Raw genomic sequence first — 21712 nt, forward strand, 5'->3', positions numbered from 1 at the left:
GTAGATTAGAGAGGATGAGTTCAATTATGTTTTACTCTGTTGCTGGAACAATGCTCTTTTAAGATCTTTAGTTGAGTGGCCATTCTAGAAATCAAACCGAGCATAGGGGAGTAAGTATTGCTTGAAATGTTGTTAATAACACCTTCCATGATCTTGCTGATGAATCAGAGCATGCTGATGTATAATTAATAGGTACATTAGTGGATTAGTTAGGCAGATACCTATGCTGTAGTTGTACTAGAATACCTGAGCTGAGGATGGCTAGTTCTGCAGCAGAAGGATTCAATACCACAATTAGCATTTTGTCACAGGCCACAGTATCCAGTGCCTTTAGCTATGGAGTGATTCAAGGGGTTCAAAGGGTATTGTTGTGGAATTGCGGTAGGAGTGCAGAAAGGATCATCAAGTTTGTATCTCCGGCTGAAAATGCGTCATTTTCTTCCTTCTGTATTTATATCATGTAGTAACATGAGATGCAGAGTTAATTTTGAGGGCTCCTGGGCTAACATTTTCCCAACTGAAGTCCTGCTGGACACTCACTTGCTACAATGCAATTTCAAGGACATCCAATTCCAGTGAATGTATGAAAGTTAAAAAAACTAATTAATCAGCATGTTTTCAAGATTATCGTTCAAGTTCTTGCAGGAATTCAATGTAATGCACGTTGTACAAATCTGAAAGTTTGTTTCAGCTATCAGGAAGCGGCAGGTTGTTAAATATTTTGACTGCCCAGAGTTAAATGAAAGTAGATAATTTGATTTGCCTCCAAATACAGGAAGCTCTTCAATTCATCTTTATTTACTAAAAGGCTCCAATACAGTCAGGAAAGCAGAAATAAAGAAAGCCCTTTCTGGAAAGAATTTATTTCCTGCATAGTCTTTAATATTTTAAACAACTGTTCAAAACTGTTATGACACAGCTCTGAAACAGGCAGGACTTAAACATAGGGACACTGCCACTGCACCACAAGAGCTCTTCTCTCAGTCCTAGAGTCTTTCAAATACATTCTCATCTGTTCCAATTTATAGCTACAGCTAATCAATTGGCCCCAATTAATGGTTTAATTTTTACTACATTATTAAATCCCACCCTCTGGATAAAACTTCTGATGACATGCAAAAGATCTCTGAACAAACATCCTGAAAATTAACATTTGAGGATTTGAGTCTTGAAGACATCTTTTCCCAAATGGATTCACAGATAGTGGGGCTGGAGATGTGGAGAATCTGAGATACAAAGTGTGGAGTTGAATGAACACAGCAGGCCAAGCAGCATCAGAGGAGCAGGAAAGCTGACATTTTGGGTCTAGACCCTTCTTCAGTCAGCTTTCCTGCTCGGACTGCTGTGTTTATCCAGCTCTACACCTTGTTTTCCCAAAATTGGTTTCTTGCTGAAAATCTAACTTCAGTTAGTGTTAGAGATAATGGGAACTGCAGATGCTGGAGAATCCAAGATAATAAAATGTGAGGCTGGACGAACACAGCAGGCCCAGCAGCATCTCAGGAGCACAAAAGCTGACGTTTCGGGCCTAGACCCTTCTTCAGAGAGGGGGATGGGGTGAGGGTTCTGGAACAAATAGGGAGAGAGGGGGAGGCGGACCGAAGATGGAGAAAAGAAAATAGGTGGAGAGAGTATAGGTGGGGAGGTAGGGAGGGGATAGGTCAGTCCAGGGAAGACGGACAGGTCAAGGAGGTGGGATGAGGTTAGTAGGTAGTTGGGGGTGCGGCTTGGGGTGGGAGGAAGGGATGGGTGAGAGGAAGAACAGGTTACGGAGGCAGAGACAGGTTGGACTGGTTTTGGGATGCAGTGGGTAGAGGGGAAGAGCTGGGCTGGTTGTGTGGTGCAGTGGGGGGAGGGGGACGAACTGGGCTGGTTTTGGGATGCGGTGGGGGAAGGGGAGATTTTGAAGCTGGTGAAGTCCACATTGATACCATTGGGCTGCAGGGTTCCCAGGCGGAATATGAGTTGCTGTTCCTGCAACCTTCGGGTGGCATCATTGTGGCACTGCTGGAGGCCCATGATGGACATGTCATCTAAAGAATGGGAGGGGGAGTGGAAATGGTTTGCGACTGGGAGGTGCAGTTGTTGGTTGCGAACTCAGCGGAGGTGTTCTGCGAAGCGGTCCCCAAGCCTCCGCTTGGTTTCCCCAATGTAGAGTAAGCCACACTGGGTACAGTGGATGCAGTGTACCACATTGGCAGATGTGCAGGTGAACCTCTGCTTAATGTGGAATGTCATCTTGGGGCCTGGGATAGGGGTGAGGGAGGTGGTGTGGGGCAAGTGTAGCATTTCCTGCGGTTGCAGGGGAAGATGCCGGGCGTGGTGGGGTGAGCTTGGAGGGCAGTGTGAAGCGAACAAGGGAGTCACGGAGAGAGTGGTCTCTCCGGAAAGCAGACAGGGGTGGGGATGGAAAAATGTCTTGGGTGGTGGGGTCGGATTGTAGATGGCGGAAGTGTCGGAGGATGATGCGTTGTATCCGGAGGTTGGTGGGGTGGTGCGTGAGAACGAGGGGGATCCTCTTTGGGCGGTTGTGGCAGGGGCGGGGTGTGAGGGATGTGTTGCGGGAAATACTGGAGACGCGGTCAAGGGCGTTCTCGATCACTGTGGGGGGAAGTTGCGGTCCTTGAAGAACTTGGACATCTGGGATGTGTGGGAGTGGAATGTCTTATTGTGGGAGCAGATGTGGCGGAGGCGGAGGAATTGGGAATAGGGGATGGAATTTTTGCAGGAGGGTGGGTGGGAGGTGGTGTATTCTAGGTAGCTGTGGGAGTCGGTGGGCTTGAAATGGACATCAGTTACAAGCTGGTTGCCTGAGATGAAGACTGAGAGGTCCAGGAAGGTGAGGGATGTGCTGGAGATGGCCCAGGTGAACTGAAGGTTGGGGTGGAAGGTGTTGGTGAAGTGGATGAACTGTTCGAGCTCCTCTGGGGAGCAAGAGGCGGCGCCGATACAGTCAATGTACCGGAGGAAGAGGTGGGGTTTGGGGCCTGTGAGGTGCAGAAGAGGGACTGTTCCACGTAACCTACAAAGAGGCAGGCATAACTGGGGCCCATGCGGCTGCCCACGGCCACCCTCTTAGTCTGTAGGAAGTGGGAGGAGTCAAAAGAGAAGTTGAGGGTGAGGACGAGTTCGGCTAGGTGGATGAGGGTGTCGATGGAGGGGGACTGGTCGGGCCTGCGGGACAGGAAGCAGCGGAGGGCCTTGAGGCCATCTGCATGCGGAATGCAGGTGTATAGGGACTGGATGTCCATGGTGAAGATGAGGTGTTGCGGGCCAGGGAATTGGAAGTCCTGGAGGAGGTGGAGGGCGTGGGTGGTGTCACGGACGTAGGTAGGGAGTTCCTGGACCAAAGGGGAGAAAATGGAGTCCAGACAGGTGGAGATGAGTTTGGTGGGGCAGGAGCAGGCTGAGACGATGGGTCAACCAGGGCAGGCAGGTTGGTGGATTTTGGGAAGGAGATAGAAACGGGCCGTGTGGGGTTGGGGAACAATGAGGTTGGAGGCTGTGGGTGGGAGGTCCTCTGAGGTGATGAGGTCATGAATGATGTTGGAGATGATAGTTTGGTGCTCGGGTGTGGGGTCATGATCGAGGGGGCGGTAGGAGGTGGTGTCGGAGAGTTGGCGTCCGGCCTCGGCGATGTAGAGGTCAGTGCGCCATGCAACTGCACCTCCCAGTCGCAAACCATTTCCACTCCCCCTCCCATTCTTTAGATGACATGCCCATCATGGGCCTCCTGCACTGCCACAATGATGCCACCCAAAGGTTGCAGGAACAGCAACTCATATTCCATCTGGGAACACTGCAGCCTAATGGTATCAATGTGGACTTCACCAGTTTCAAAATCTCACCTTCCCCCACCGCATCCCTAAACCAGCCCAGTTCATCCCCTCCTCCCCTGCACCACACAACCAGACAAGCTCTTCCCCTCCACCCAATGCATCCCAAAACCAGTCCAACCTGTCTCTGCCTCCCTAACCTGTTCTTCCTCTCACCCATCCCTTCCTCCCACCCCAAGCCGCACCCCCATCTACCTACTAACCTCATCCCACCTCCTTGACCTGTCCGTCTTCCCTGGACTGACCTATCCCCTCCCTACCTATACTCTCTCCACCTATCTTCTTTTCTCTCCATCTTCAGTCCACCTCCCCCTCTCTCCCTATTTATTCCAGAACCCTCACCCCATCCCCCTCTCTGAAGAAGGGTCTAGGCCCGAAACGTCAGCTTTTGTGCTCCTGAGATGCTGCTTGGCCTGCTGTGTTCATCCAGCCTCACATTTTATTATCTTCAGTTATTGTTAGCTGTCTATCCATGTCCAACCTTAACATATCCAAAAATTTAATGGCAGACACTCGGTCGTGAATCTCCAAGAGGAGCATCTGCAATCTAGAATATAGTCCGATTAATTCCATTAGATATTTTTCCATGGAGTAACTGTTCAGCTTTCCAAATTTATGAAACTGTCATCATGCCTCATATACATTTAACATATCAGCTTTCTTATAAACTTTGTCCTTATGTGATACTGTATTTTTGAAATATTCCACAGTATCTGACTCCCAAGTATCTAGCTCAGAGAAAACTGCAGAAAAGAAATAATGCCATACTTACAACCTTGGTTTTTCTTTGGTAATGAAGTAACCCAAGTCATATATCTAACCTATTTTTCCATTAATAAGGTTCAGCTTCAAAGAACATTGGTGAGAAATTGAACCCCAATACTTTTTATAGTTTTTTTAATTCACCTCTTTGGATACATTATACGACGACTCTGGGATAGGTGGACTTGAATCCGGATTTTTTTTAAAAACATTCTCTCGTGGGAGTGGGCAGCGCTGGTTGGCCACCCTTTATCGCCTGCCCCTAAAAGCCCTCGAGTTGGTGGTATTGGGCTGCCTTCTTGAACCAATGAGGTCCATGTGCTGTAGGCGATCCACAATGCCATTCGGGTGGGAATTCTGGTCTAGAGGTAGGCACACTACTACTGCACAACAAGACCCCGTGTTCCAACACTTTAAACACCGATGCTATGTTCAATGCTAATTCACTTGCTTCATCAGATCTGTGCAGTGTACAAGTATCATGTGATGAGACGGTTCAAACAGAAAAGTGAATGATGTAGCAGTGTCAATTTTATTTGTACTCGATATAGTTAAGATCTGACTTGAATTCAATATCTCAATAGCTTACGCCTATGTAAAGTTGCCTTCAAATTTTCCAGGGCACAAATGAGATTTTTCTTGTCACGTCATAGTTTCCCTGACAATCCGCTCAAGAATTTTTCTGACTAGGTTACAATTTGATGGACTGGGCTGAAGTTTCAATTTCATTTAAATAAAACTATTAATTTTAATTTTAAACACTTTATTCAATATGCTTTTTGTATATTCATATATGACTTGATTACATTGAAAAAATGATAGCCATCAAGTAGCTGCCATTTCATGCTGATTCCTTCCATTCACTCATGGATGTGGTTATCATCCAATCCTGGTTCCTTTTGAGAAAGTGAGAGCAAGCTGCCTTCTTGAACTGATGTGATCCATTCAGTGTTGGTGTAGTGTCATGAGGAAGGAATGGAGCTCCAAGACTATGAACCAGCAACACTGAAGGAACTGTGGTAGTTGGGACTGATGTTACTGGCACCAACAGTTACACATTTACAAGGCAATAGCATTGGCAAAAATCGGCCTGGTTGGCAGTTTAACTAATGTTTCCATGTCCCCTGCATCAGCTGCTGGAAGTTATGAACAGTGCTTTGGAAAACTGGCATACAATTAGTAGAATATTTCAATAAAATATCTCACTGAATGCTTTGAGTCACCTTGATGGATTGCCGAAGGAGCACGAGGGAAAGGCTGAATAAATGGGTTTGGTAGTAAGAGGAATACAAAATTAAGTAATTGCCATATTAGTCACAGGAAATACTCATGGGCCTTGCAGATATCAGAGCGTTCATCTAGGGTCAAGGTACAAGCTAGAAGCTATCGTGCATCTATAATCTATACCTGTGTACATCACTTGCCTGCACAATTTCACTTCTTCTTGTCAAATTTTGTTGCACGTTGGTCCCAAAAGAGAAAAGGAGACTATTGGTCACACAGCTATTGTAAGCTTTCATTTTTATTTTGGCTTTAGATGATGTATTAATCTGAGAGAAAATGCCTTTCTTTGTTACTATTTTAAAAAAGGTTGAGTTTTTAAGTAAACTATCTTGAATTTCCTAATGTAATAATCACATTATGGAGACAGTTAGTAAAAGAAGACAATGATAGCAATCATGCAGTTTTACAAATATCCACAGGTAACATGGTCGCTGTAACATCTACCTGTAGCAGTGTCACTCAGCTATGATTAGTAGGGTGGTGAGAGGTGTCCCGCAGGGATCAGTGTTGGGGCCACAGCTGTTCACCTTATATATTAGTGATCTGGATGAAGGGACTGGGGGGCATTCTGGCGAAGTTTGCCGATGATACGAAGATAGGTGGACAGGCAGGTCGTACTGAGGTGGGGGGGGGGGGGGGGGGGGGGGGGGGGAGAGTTGCAGAAAGATTTAGACAGTTTAGGAGAGTGGTCCAGGAAATGGCTGATGAAATTCAATGTGAGTAAATGTGAGGTTTTGCACTTTGGAAAAAAGAATACATGCATGGACTATTTTCTAAACGGTGAGAAAATTCGCAAATCAGAAGCGCAAAGGGATCTGGGAGTGTTGGTCCAGGATTCTCTAAAGGTTAACTTGCAGGTAGAGTCTGTAATTAAGAAAGTGAATGTAATGATGTCAACGAGTTGAGAAGATTTGTAATGTTGTCGTTTATCTCAAGACAGTTGGAATATAAAAGCAGCGATGTGCTTCTGAGGCTTTATAAGGCTCTAGTTAGGCCCCATTGGAATACTGTGTCCAATTTTGGGCTCCACACCTCAGGAAGGACATACTGGTCCTGGAGCGTGTTCCAGCGGAGATTCACGCGGATGACCCCTGGAATGGTAGGTTTAACGTATGATGAACGGCTAAGGATCCTGGGATTGTACTCATTAGAGTTTAGAAGGTTGAGGGGTGATCTAATAGAAACTTACAAGATAATGTATGGTTTAGAAGGGGTGGACGCTAGGAAGTTGTTTCCGTTAGGCGGGGAGACTAGGACCCGTGGGCACAGCCTTAAAATTAGAGGGGGTAAATTTAAAACTGAAATGAGACAGCATTTCTTCAGCCAGAGTGTGGTGGGCTTGTGGAATTCATTGCCGCAGAGTGCAAGGGAGGCCGGGACATTGGATGCCTTCAAGGCAGAGATCGACAAATTCTTGATCTCAGAAGGAATCAAGGGATACAGGGAGAGTGCAGGGAAGTGGTGTTGAAATGCCCATCAGCCATGATTTAAATGGCGGAGTGGACTTGATGGGTCGAATGCCTTACTTCCACCCTGTGTCTTATGGTCTTATAGTAGGACTTGTTGGTTGAAAGTGATCTGTTTAAAGAGGGTGGCAGAGGTCTGAAATTTAATTGCCTCAACTATTACCTAACTGTAACAGACAGTGGCAATAGTGACAGACAAAGAGCTAATTAACACCTCCAATCAATTTCTACAGATCCTTATTCTTCTCATATGGACTCTGTGTTAGAATGAGAATTCAACGTTCTTTAGCCCCAGGCTACTCCAGTTCAAAACTCAACTGCTGTTTTGAACAGTGGCTTTAATCTGCCTTTGTGACAGTTGAAGAATGTGACAGTTGAATAATATGACGGTTCATAAAATTGTCCATAGTCTCTTTCAGATTCTGACATTGCTGGTTGAAGCAGCACTTAAGCTAGTCAGCAGTCCATGCCTAATTGCTCAGGAAGGTGGTGTCTTCCTGAACTATTCAAGTCCACATAGTGCAGGTACACCCAGATCACTCTTTCAATGATTGAATCCATCCGTAGTGATTCCTGAGGGACTATCCACAGGCAGATAAAAAGACCTGGCTCCCAGCAGATATTGCGAGAGAGACACAGAATGCTTTTTTTTTGGAAATGCACAGTTCATTGCTTTGTGCATTGCACTGCCTATCATTTCACTCACCTGTCTCAGAACGTGAGCATCAATTCATTGCTGATTTTGCAACATGAATTTTTTAAAGCACTGACATTATAGAATTTTCATATACCTCCTAGCTCCTCTTGTAATTCGGAACTTAGCTACTTTGATCCAGTATGTAACTTTACTGTGCCTGTACCCACCCACGTGCTTTTCAAAAGCTACTCCAGACATGCGTTCATTACACTGAATTCTCCTCTTCCGTTTCCTGCCAACATGTCACAGTCATTTTGTCTGCCCTTGGGTAAATTGGGCAGCACAATGGCTCAGTGGTTAGCACTACTGCCTCAGCGCCCAAGACCCGGGTTCAATTCCAAACTTGTGCAACTGTCTGTGTGGAGTTTGCACATGCTCCACGTCTGCATGGGTTTCCTCCGGGTGCTCCGGTTTCCTTCCACAGTCCAAACATGTGCAGGCTAGGTGGATTGGCCATGCTAAATTGCCCATAGTGTTCAGGGGTGTGTAGATATGGGGAAATGGGTTGGGGGCGGGGGGGGGGGGGGTGGTTGGCGGCGGTGCAAGCAACATTCATGCCAGGTAATGATCATCTCCTAAAGAGAGAAAAATCTATGTACTGTCCCTTGCTGTTCAATGGTGTTACCAGTGAATCCCTCACTATTAACATCTTGGGAGTTATCAATGGCCAGAAACTCACCATAAATACGGTGGCTACATAGCAGGTCAAAGGCTACGAAATACTGTGGCAACTAACGCACCAAACTTTCTCCACCATCTACAAGGCAACAAGTCAGGATTGCGATGGAATAGTCCTCAGTTGCCTAGATGAGTGCAGCTCTAACACTCAAGAAGCTTGACACCATCCAGGACAAAACAGCCCATTTAATTGGCATCATATTCACAAGCATCCACTCCCTCCACCACTAACATTCGGTTGTAGTAGTCTGTGCTATCTACAAGATGCAGTGCAGAAATTCATCAATGAACCTTAGCCAGTACCTCCCAAACCCATGACCACTTCCATCTAGAAGGAGGAGGGCAGAACATACATTGGAGCACCACTACCTGCAAATTTCCGTCCAAACCACTTGCCATCTTGACTTAGAAATACACTCCAGTTCTTCATTGTCACTGGGTCAATATCCTGAAATTCCCTGCTTAACAGCATTGCAGATCCGCCTGTATGGACTGCAGTGAATCAAGAAGCTAGATCATCACCACCACCACAACCTCAACCTGAACTAGGGATAGGCAATAAACAATGATCAGCCAGTGATACACATTTCCCATGAGAGAATAAAAAAAAAGTGGTGTTGGCATCTTTTCAACATCTTTGTTTTGGTAGGACAGATACAAGTGACAATATGTATATTGATCTGAAGAACTCATTTTCATCATGTCAATTTGATATTGTTACAGTTTAAAATTAAGCCTGGTTTTCTTTCAGTTTTTGAGAGATAAAGAAAGTTTATAGTATAAAAGAATGGAAACCAGCAAATGGTAATCTTAAAAAACAAAAGGCATTTCCTAAAACTCTGGGAAAAAGTGCATGAACCAATATTGATTCCTGGCATTAAGCCTAAAAAAAAATTGTTTTGCACCTAAGACCTTGGGGACAAACGTTTCTTGGCGGGGATCTTGAATGGACATCTTATTTGTGGATTGTTCAGTTGCCTTGGATCTAAATATACACAAAATACCATATTTTGAAGAAATACAAGTAATGCAACTACACCATTATAATGCCCAACTTAAATGTTGTTGTTTTGACACCACAGATTCAAGTTACAATTTGAGCTAAATTTCAATTGTGAATGCTGCACTTAAGGGCAAATTCGATGTTGGGTTAGGCATCATCTTTCACGTATAGCACTGCGTTGTCTTCAAAGGTTACCAAGAAAATCAAACATGCTTGGGTAGAAGTTTGTCAGATGTGATGTTTCAGTCTGGAATCTCTGATATTAGAATTAGCATATCCATTATCTGCTGGATATGATGGCACACCAAACAGACAGTCCAGATGTATCAACATTGTTTTGTTTACTTCACAGGAGTCAAATTGATAGTTAAGACAAATAGTGTCAATGTAACAGATATGAGACGTATTGTAAACAGCTAACTTACTGCTTATGGACTACAATTACATTGTGCCAATTTCCCGAATACATCTCATTTAAAATGTCTAAAGGGTAGATACTGGCAGTTGAACCAATGTCAATCTTAGCAAATGACACGTGTTGATCATTGCTCTTGGGGAATGATTATGATAAAAGGATGGAGCTAAAAACCATGGCTTCTCTGATGGCAGCCATGTGAGTGAGTCAAATTGACAACAAGCACTATCTGGCAGGAATTAGCATGTTATAATGTTGCAAGTACCTCTTAGACTTGGTCGACATGCTGGTGTGTGATGAATGGAAATTTGGAAACAATTTTGGCACTATTCCTTGGTTGGCTCTAGCACATGCTGCGGTGGGAAGTTATATTGTACTTTGTTTCTCTGGGCATTCCTGAGCTTCTTGTAAATTTTAGATCAATTTCCTCTTAGAAATTATTTTACATGTGTCATGAAATGTTGGGCACTAGTCAGCTGAATTGAGACAATCAACATCTTTTACAACACTGGAATGATTTACTATTCTTATTAATGACTGAAAAAATTGTTGCAAAAGCAAACATGAATAGATATTGATGCCCTGCTATGATTGCTGTGAACACGTATCTTTCTTCAAGCAATGCTTCAACTGTGTAACCTTCAGATTTGTCCAGAACAGCCATTCAGAAAGATTTAATGGGTATAGAAGCAATGCCAAGTACCAGTCTTTCAACTAAGTTAGCTTCGATGAAATCACATTCTATTTATTTGCACTGACATCTGTTTACAAATTGGTTGACATTTTCATGTGGAGTATGGTCAGGTTTACTCTGACCTTACGGTGATCTTCCAGGACCTGGAAAATTTTGTCAGCAGAGGGATATGGACAGGTTTAGTGAATAGGCAAAAACTTGACAGACAGAATATAACGTGGGAAAATGTGAAGTTATGCACTTTGGCAGAAAGAACAGAGGACCTGAACATTTTTTAAATGGAAAGATTGCAGAAGGCTACATCACAGGGAAATTTGAGTTCTCACGTATAAATCACTTAAACGCTGGGATACAAGTTTAGCGGTAAATAAGGAAGGCAAATGGAGTGGGGTATGAAAATTGAAAGGACTTGCAAAAAACTATACAAAGACACGAGTCAGACTACACCTAGATTGGCATGAATGGTTTTTGGACTTTATCTAAGGAAAGATATACTGGCATTGATGGCAGTCCAGAGAAGCTTCATTAGGCTGGTACCAGGTATGGATGGACTGACTTATATAGGTGGAGTAGGGTGTGCTTACACTCATTGGAGTTTAGAAGGATGAAAGGTGACCTTACTGAAATATGCAAGATTCAAAGAGGGAAGGATGCCCACAAAAATGGCAGTTGAACCAATGTCAATCTTAGCAAATGACACGTGTTGATCATTGCTCTTGGGGAATGATTATGATAAAAGGATGGAGCTAAAAACCATGTAATCGTAGGCTAGTTAGTTTAACATCCATTATTGGGAAAATGTTAGTGTCTACTGTAAAGTGTGCAATAGCAAAGCATTTAGAAACACAATATAATCAAGCAGATATAATCTAGCATGGCTTCAGTAGAGAGCCTGATAGGGTAGGCGGAGAGAGATCATTTGTCCTTGTAGGAGAAGCTAGTCTAGAGGCCATAATCTAAATGCAAGATAGATTAGTTACAACAGAATGAGGAAGAATTATCTTTCATACAGTAGTGAATCAGTGGAGTTCTTAATCACAGAGGGCTCAAGAGGCCAGGTCATTAAATACATTCAAGGCTGAGATTTCTAATCAGAAGAGGTTGTGGGAATAAGGTAGGAAAGTGGAGTTGAGGATTCAGATCTGCCATGATCTTACTGAATGGCAAAGCAAACGCGATTGGTAAAACGTAGGATTCGGCCTATCATTTAATTATTATTAACCTCAAACTTTTCGTTGATTTAAGAAAGCCTGTTTAAATTGGGTCCTTTTAAAACATACATTCATTTTGACCTGGGAAAAACATATCCACAAGGGAAGGGATACTTTTCTTAACTTTGTCTTGATGCAATCAAATGTGCAGTGATTGAAGAGGATCCAGTTCTTCTCTCAGCCAACAGCTTAACAGTATTAGGTGTCCCGTCTGGAATGATAATGGATTGAGGATTTTTGCATGGCATCTGGCTGCAACATCGTGAGGTGTTATGGGGAGGAAACTGCCCACTGGCATTATTGCCAGACCACTAACCCAGATACCCAAACAATGTTCTGGGGTCTGGGTTTAAATTCCACCATAGCAGATGTTGGAAAATGACTTAAATAAAAATCTGGAATTGGGGATCTAATAATGGCCATGAAACCATTATGAATTTGTGTAAAAAGCAAACTGGTTCATAATTCCTTTTGAGAAATTGCTATCCTTTCCTTGTCTAGCCTACATACAACTCCAGACCCACAGCAATGTGATTGACTCCTAATTGTTCTCTGGTCAATTAGGGATGGGCAATGAATGCTGGCCTAGCCAGTGATGCCCATATCCGATATGTGAATGAAAGAAGAAAAAAAAAAGAGTCCTTCAATGTTTTCTATATGTTAACCCTGCTAATATATAGCACAAAGAATCCAGCTTGGATTGAGTCAGATAACTGGAACTTTATTAATTGGCTATGTACACTACACAGGTTACAGCTGCATATACACTGAGTACTTCACATACTTAGATTATTGTTAGACTACACACAGAGCCAAACAATTGGTTAGCAGACTGTCTGTCCACCTGAAGTGCCTTTTGAGCAGTGTATTGATTTACTAAATTTACAACTTTTAATGCCTTTGATCCTTCTAAAAATTCTTCTACACCCTAATCGCATAACAACACATGATCCTCATTCTGTTCCCTGAAATTCAAGGATGCAAACTTGAACTTTCGATAAATAAATGACTTAACTTTTATCATTCTGTTCAGATCACTTGAAAATATAATTGGGATATGGTCATCAACACAAAAATTAGTGAGGACTGAAAGATCATTCAGAATACAGACATTACGTCAGACTTTAATCCACTATAAGCAGTCTTGATAATGTTTCATGTTTGTGATGAGCATAATTTAAGAGCTAGTGGACACTTTGATTGAAAGATCTATACCACACATTTAGCAGCTTCTACTATTTCCCTTCTTTCTTCAGCACTTAGGGACAAATGTCTGCAAAAATTCTCGTATCCTTTTCTTAAAGTAATCTCTCTACATGCCATCCCATTTCATTCAACGATCTCTGTGAATATAACCTGTCCATTGGACACACCTTGTACTCCCTGATCCTATTCCAGGTGAACTGTTGATCATTCGACTTGCGTTACTGAGCTCCATGTTTATTGATAGTTAAACAGCATGGTGGCTCAGTGGTTAGCGCTGCTGCCTCACAGCACCAAGGACCTGGGTTTAATTCCAGCCTTGGGTGACTGTCAGTGTGGAGTCTGCACATTCTCCCCATGTCTGCGTGGGTTTATTCCGGGTGCTCTAGTTTCCTCCCACAGTCCAAAGATGTGCAGGCTAGGTGGATTGGCCATGCTAAATTGCCCATAGTGCCGAGGGACGTTTAGGATGGGGATTTGGGGGGGGGGGGTTAAGGCATGGGAAATGTAGGGAAATGGGTCTGGGTGGGATGCTCTTCAGAGGGGCAGTGTGGACTTGTTGGGACGATTGGCCTGTTTCCAACTGGAGATTGTGATTGCTATGATGATGATAAACAACTCACTTGAAATTGGCTATCACTCTTCTCCTCCAAAAATTTATTCTTTGTTCCTCTGTACCAGTCAGTTGTCTTCCCATTTTCAAACACACTTTTCGTCTCCAAAATTACTGAATGTATTTTGTGTCACAAATATCCACCTATCTTTTCCACATGATTGCGTTTGAATCCTTCAACCCTGTTTCTAATTTGGTCACAGAACTGAACAATCATTTTTACATAAACAAATGACATTCTTTCTGACTGTGACAAGGATATTTCTCCACATTGCTTCCAGCCTGCCTGCAGCTTAAGACAGGATTACAGCATGCTCCTTAAAATGTTCCGTGATCAAAGTGAGTACAATGCCCTAAATAAGTTCCATTTCTTAAGCACTCACTAAGCAAGTAATTTTAGGAAAGACCATACATCTGTAGACTCTGGGGACCAAACAACATTTTCTCAGCAAATGAATGATTCCTTTATTTCGTGCTGGTGGTTCATTCCTTCTACATTTTCAGCTGTAGAATGCTAAGACATGTGGTATCATCTGGATCATTCAGTGCCAAAATAGTATCATTGCATTATTCATCATTGTATTTTGATTAATATCAGATAATGAGATTCCTATTAAATTTATATAGGCTCAGCTAAAACAAAATGCAACTTGATAACAAAGTGACAATGTTCGTTCCATATCTAATCAGGTAAATAAATTTTTTTTCTTCAAATAACCTCGTATTTGGCAGTTTGGGCGAGTGAAAAGCTCAGTCAATATCAGCACTTCAGTAAATTTATTCCTTCTCCGAACAATTGTAACAGCGAGTAAAGATAATGCTGTTTTTACTGTAATACTGAATTACTCGTCCTCCGTTATAGTACAATAGTAACATTAATCTTCTGACTTATCACAGTATAAACGTCAAAGGCTGGATTAACAACACAGCGCAGGAATAAATTCTCTTAACATTTCCTTGCCATAATCTTAAATTGTCAAAAATTATGAGAGATAACATGCCTCCTAACCAAATGAATCAATTATAAATTGTAATTATGTCTGCTTAATAGCCAATATTGCACTGCTGAAAATTTCCACAGTGGTATCCCTTTACTACTTTGGTAACCTAGGATACATGCTCTGGTTTCTTGAGTGGGATTTAACCTGCAACATTCTGACTCAGAATCAAGAGTAGCACCATTTTCTGACTAAACTGTGGAATCTAAATTTTTGTCTTTGGTGAAAGGATGTTTTAGCATTTTTGATGCCAAGATTATCTTCCATTCATTGAATCTGACCCTTAAGGCCTGTCCTGTGGTTGCAGCAAGCATCTCACCTTGACGTCAAAACAGGAGGCAAAGAAGGCAGAATTCACATTCTCCTATTGTTGGGATGAATTTGTAAAACTTGATTTAAGCATTTTATATTGAAAATGACTTCACTTACTGGGCTGAAACCACTGGCTGACTTTTGAGACTGGACTGCAATTTTTTTTTTGAAACTGACAAAAAAAACAGATTGCTGGACAGGTGCATACAACTTCCAAAGCTGTTAAAAATAGTCAGATTATCTAGAGAAAACATCAGCTAGGATGACCTTAGATGAATGTGAATGGCCATCTCCTGACCCATTAATGTTGCTGCTAACAGCTTTAACATACCCAAACCAGGTAAAGTGCACATTGACAACTGTTAACCTGTACAAGTTCCATGGAATATTCATTCAAGCAAATCATACATTACATTATACATTTACACCTTTTAGAAGAAATAATCAGGTTGTTACCTACTTTTCCAAAGCCACAGCAATATCCTGAAAGCCCTGTGCAGTTATGTTATTCTTATCCCAAATTACTGTCCTGTGGAAAAAGATCAGCCACTTTTTAAATGATGTACAAACTAAGTTTAATTCACAAAATCTTGCCCAGACACCAACATACAAATAAGGCAGCATAACTTTTGGGACCATCTAACTTGCTTTAGTATTTCTCCAACAGTTTACAACTCAGTTGCAGTGTGTTTGGCTACAAATTATCTGTACTCTTCAAGGCCACAACACATGGTCCCAAAGGAAGTTGCCTAAGCAGGTTTAGAAGTCAATTAGAGGACAGCTATTATTGTTAAATGACGCTGAATTGGTTGCTGTTATTTTTCTTTCCTTGCTACGCCAATCTCTGCAGGTCATCAAATTAAGGATGAACAAGAACAATCTAAGCTTTCTTTTTCTAATAACACAATATGTCCATATAATACATAATTCAATCCTGAAAGAAAATTGACAGGCATTGAATTTTACCTGAGTTTTGTGTTGATCTGTAAGGCCTTCCCGAGCATCTTAGCACCAATGTCTCCCATTCCATTCCCACTGATGTCCACCTTCGTCAAAGTAGAATTGCTCCCCAAAGCATTAATTATTATTGTTAATTCAGTCTTAAGCTTTGAATCTGCTAGCGATAGAGACTGTAGTGGCTACAAGGAATTAAAAAGAAATGTATCAGCTTTAAATTATCAGTTACTAAGGGTGTAAAAGACTTGTTCTCAACACAAAAAAAGTGTGCAATTTTACACGCAGAGTAAAGCTGAGATAAATCTCATTGTCGGTTCTGTCCAGTTCCCATTCAGATTTCCTGCCTCACTAATTCCTGCAGTATTTAGCAGGTGATTCTAATTAACTAGTCCTCCAAGTTGTTTTGCCATTCATTTAAAAAGTGCTTGACCTCTGCTTATACCTAAAAACTTGGTGTATGGGCCGTTAATGATACAAACCAACAAAGATGGCAATAACTCTTAGATGGCAAAACATATTAATATATTGACATACCAATCCAACAATTACATTTAAGAATTTAACACACAGATTTATGGTTGCAGGTCATCATTTAGTAAGTATTCCAGGGACTCTCTGAAGCATAGTTATTGTTCTGTCCAGCAGTATTCAGCCAACAGCACAAGAAATATTGCTGCACATACATAAAGCACACAACTTAAGGTTCATTTTCTGATAATCATGAATAGTCACAGTACAAAAATGTTAATTCACCTTCATTACACTAACACCAGCTGGAAGCATTGTTAGCCTTGGGGAGTGCTGCAGACCTTGAAATGTTTCAGAAGTCCAGAAATGAATTTTGTAGTTTATCTGTATTAAACTCAATATTATTAGTCATTTTAGTTCCTTCTTAAAATGGGATTTCAATAGTGACTATTGTCTTCTTCAGTAGGCTGATTTAAAAAGATTATCCCTACAGTGACTGTCACTATTTAAATGGTTCAAATATTTTTGGTTCTAATCAGCATCTAATGCACGCTCAATAGTTTTCACTATGATGTTTTGCTAAAATTCCCAGAGCAAATGCAATCTTAAGAATATAACCAATTACCATAAATGAAAGGCACTTCTGAAATGGATATTTGGATCTACATGAAGTTGCTATCTCAAATATAGAATCCTAATATATAAGAAGAGACCAGGAGCCCATGTTCTAGACTCCCCAGTCACAAGAAGCATTCTTTCAGAATTTACCCTTAAAAGTCCCCCAAGAGTTTCTAAACTCTGAAGTTTATGAGTGTAATCTACTCCACATCTCATCCTCGAAACCAGTCAGGCAAACCTTCATTGTATTTCCTCTTGAACAAGCATGTTCATCTTTAGGTAAGGGGTTTTAAAACTGTACTTAATATTCCCAAGTGCCTTGTAGCTTTGCCACAATATTTTTTTTACTTCTGTACTTTAAGTGAACATACCATGCATTCATAATTGATTGTAACAATTGCTTATAAACTTTATGATTCAGGTAAAAAGACATCCAGATTCAAAGCATACAGTAGGCCAAGCAGCATCTCAGGAGCACCGAAGCTGACATTTCGGGTCTAGACCCTTCATCAGGGAGGGGGATGGGGAGAGGGTTCTGAAATGAATAGGGAGGGGGGGGGAGGCGGACCGAAGATGGAAAACCTTTCTCCTATTTTCACTCTTACTGGTACACATCCATTCACTCTTACGTTCCACAACAAAAATGTTTCCCGACTGACAACATTAAGGCTCTGAATGGAACTGATTTAAAGTAACGATGCAAGTAATGAACTAGCTTTTCTCCTTGTATCTAACGTATCCTTTCTTAATATCCAAAAAGACAAAATGCCCCACCATTCAACACAAGATTATGCAGTTATGATTACAATGTAATATCACATAGAGTTCAGTACTGTAAGACAATCTTTTCTCCACAGCCCTTGAAACCATGTAATTCCCCCACCTTCCTATTCCCTCATCCCTTCTCTTCGCAATTCTCATTTAAGTAGTATGTGGGTTAAAATAGAAATTAGATGAAGAAACATGACACTTGACAAAAATCTCAGGAACAATGCAATCAGAATTTCAAACAGACTTCATAATGTATAAAATCTGCAGTAAAAATATGGCATACCTTCAGTCAAAAACAGTTGCTTAAATTCCCAGCGAAAATTAAAACGCTACTTTTTAGGTGTCACAGTACCAATACATCCTACTATGGACAAATGATCACTCAAATCAGTGAGAGTCTCAGTTTATTGGAGACGAATGGTTCCTCCAACTTCAGTAATTTTGAGAATTAATTTAGAAATGAAAGACTCAAATAAATAAAGAACTTAAAATACCAGCAGTTGTAATTTTGGGAACCCTTTCACAACAATTTAAAATACAATGCATCATTTGTAATCAATTTTGTGACATGTTTAGTTTAAAAACCTCTAGTAGATAATATTTTAGTGGTAAAATGACATTCTCATTTTAAGTCCAATATCGAAACCTTGCAAAAACTTACTGATTCTTCATCTTGAATCATCTGTACAATGTTATCGAGCACCGGTGCAAGATTCCTGCAAAAACAAAAAGAACAAAAAAAACACCCGTGTTGGAATGAAATTCTATAATCAACACACATTTAAAAATCCATGTCTCCTGTTGAAATTAGCAACTGTTACTCAACTATACCTCCAAAGTCACTGTCTAGATATATACATACGGTGTCAGTATCTGACAATGTAACAAGGCTATCTGACAATGGAGCCAAGTTAAGCCATATCCTATTCTTACAAATTATTTACACAAGTGATCTTTACAGCAAAATATAGTATAAAAGATCAGGAACATGAATTATGGCTCATTTGCTCCCATCTGGCCCTAAGGGATACTGTGTGTTCACCATACTTGCTTTGCCTGAGATCAGCAGACTTAGTATAAGTGAGGAAGTGAACATGGAACCTTGTATGAGGAATGCACAAGGAGCACAGCACTAATAAGTTGAAAAAAGTGAGTATAGCAGTGAAAGTAGACATTAAACTATTAACAGTATGACTGTAACAACGTGGATTTATAGGATGTCTTTAAAATTTTAAAGGTGTTTCACAGTAATGTTAGCAAATAAAATATGAGACTGAGCAAGAGAGATGCATTTTACAACGAGAAAGTACAGGAGCAACCCATGTGGCTCGTTCGGTTGCTCTATCATTAAATAAAATCATTGCTTATCTTTGATCTCAATTCCAAGTTCCTGGCCAAGAGTTCCAAAAATTCACAACTCAGTGAATAAATTCCTCATTTCAGTTTTAAAGGACCGACCCTTCATTCTGAGACTACATCCCTAGTTCTAGTCATCCTCAGGAAACCCAAATGGAGCTACCTCCCAAATCCACCTGCCAAATCATTTGGAAACTCCTAAATTTCAGAAACTAATTTTGGGTCTTTTCAAATTCCAGAAAATATAGGCTAAGTTCTCTTTGAGGAAAAATAATCAGATTTTGTATTAAAAATACAAGTTGTAATATCAAAATATGGATCAATAATCTTTTAAAACTCAGTTGCATTTACGTGCAGTAGCAAATAAACCTCGAGATCTAATGACAATGCCAAGGACTTAAAATTATATGGTAAGCCATATACAGATTTCATTGAGTACATGCTCTTCAATAGACAACATACTTTGTGACAGCAATAATACAAGTAGTATCTTTTCGAACAGTAACGCATATACAATTAAACATCAGAAGGGAGTCGACAGCAGTTGTTGCCTTTGAGGTTAGAGAGAAAAGAATGATTGGATTTGGGCATGGGATGTTATTCTGCTCTTACTTATATATTTCCGTTATAAGTGCCTTTATCCACAATAATAATGGAACTTATCAGTACAAACACGACCCACTACAATTACACACTCCTGCCAGTCAAAGGGAAAATTTGAGTAACATGCATCAGGGGACATAACGCCATTTATGAAAATATACAAAAATGTCTTTGTAACAGTACAAATTTAATATAGAAAGGGGCAAACTAATCACCATATGCAGGTAAGTGGAAAATGCTGAAGAAAGCTCCATTAATTTGCTCTCCAGTTGCTAAAAGAAAGTGCATTTATGGTGAGTCTCATTCACACATGGACACATGACAAATAAAGGTGCAACACATGCTACACCACTACTTTCAGTTTGTTTTTATTCTTAAAAAAGGCTTTTTTTATAAAATACATATTTCAGAATATCACTCATTGTTGATGCTAAATATCCTGTTTGGTATAACGTCAAAGGGCCAGGGTCAAGAAATAAAGCCATCAGCAAGGTCTAAGGGTATCTCAAACATATCAGTTCAAGAGTTTTCCAAGTTAATTTTTTTTATTTATATCAACTTAAAACCTGAAAGTGTCTTTATACTTACACCTCAAAGCAAATATAAATGCAATGCATTTCTGGTTGATATCGCAAATTATTTTTGTCATGCTGATGGGAGTTATAAATGTAATCACCGCAGCTATTGAAGACATTTTTTTTCCTGGATGAGAAAACTGCTGGATCCACTGGCTATCTTCAAGTTGCAACAATATGCCAATCTACCCAGAAATTTGATGGGCTATAACAGGCTCACCATTGTACTCAGATTTCTCTGATTTAAAGCATGTAAATGAAAGTTTGAGCTACTCATAGCCCAAACTGAACTCAATATTTCCAGACCTAAATGGCTTGGGCTCTATTATTGCTGCACTAAAACTGGTCTCTTACTTCTATAGAGCCATCATTGCAAAAATGCACCTAAGAAACATCAATCATTAATTTGAAACTAGCTATTATCACCTCCACACCCAGACTCTAGCACTGTTACTAAAATATGACATGAAAACTATTTTTCGGTTGTGGATACTGTTGTGCTATTCTATTAGTACTGGCATATCTCCAGAAACTTCCCAAAGCCTAACAGTCCACACACTTGCTATGTAACCACTAATAGTGTTGAAATCACAGTGCAGTGGTAGTGTCCCCTGTTCTTGATCAGAAGGTCCAGGTTCAAGTCCCAACAGTTTTCAGAACATGTCCAAAGAGTGATTAAAAATATGTAACCCTGCCCTTACCCTACAGTTAATACTAGTACAAGTTTTCTATTAAAACTAGAAAATAAACTCTCTTTTCACTTCAGATAATAAAAGCTGAAGGGCAGATGGCCAGCTTTCAGATCTCCTATAAATACAACTGGCTTCTAGTAGTTTCTGTACATTCCTGTAAACAGCAAGATTCAATTCCTTTTCCTGCAGTAATTGCCTGGCCTACAGGGCTTGCCTACAGCAATGTAACAAGACCTGAAATGAAGGATCACAGTGTGATCAAATCTGCAGTTCACTACGTAATGATACAGAATTTTGGAGTATTAAAAATAGGGTACTTAAGAAAATAAAAATGTTAATGAATTTAAGCATAGTCTTGCCAGCATGGTTTATTGTCAATCACATTTTCCAAGTCTAAATCAATTTAGCACAAGTATTTAATGATGCACAACGTTAACAAAGAGCTAAAGCTTAGCCATGAAACCCTGTAGGACCTCATTCATGAAAATTCTGCAAGACCC

At 40.8% G+C, this 21712-nt stretch overlaps 1 protein-coding gene across 7 annotated transcripts in view; it reads right to left on the reverse strand.

The window, feature by feature from the left end:
• LOC125463953 (F-actin-uncapping protein LRRC16A-like) overlaps positions 1–21712 on the reverse strand; it is a 397615-nt gene that overhangs the window by 113395 nt on the left and 262508 nt on the right. For all 7 annotated transcript variants that reach the window (XM_059653386.1, XM_059653380.1, XM_059653379.1 and 4 more), the window contains exons 20-22: positions 18648–18702; positions 16139–16311; positions 15633–15701 (exon numbers count right to left, since the gene is read on the reverse strand). In XM_059653386.1, coding sequence (XP_059509369.1) covers positions 15633–15701; positions 16139–16311; positions 18648–18702 — 297 coding nt within the window. The remainder of the gene's footprint in view (positions 1–15632; positions 15702–16138; positions 16312–18647; positions 18703–21712) is intronic.

The sequence above is a fragment of the Stegostoma tigrinum genome, chromosome 2 (assembly GCF_030684315.1).
Source record: "Stegostoma tigrinum isolate sSteTig4 chromosome 2, sSteTig4.hap1, whole genome shotgun sequence".
In the NCBI taxonomy this organism is placed as follows: domain Eukaryota; kingdom Metazoa; phylum Chordata; class Chondrichthyes; order Orectolobiformes; family Stegostomatidae; genus Stegostoma; species Stegostoma tigrinum.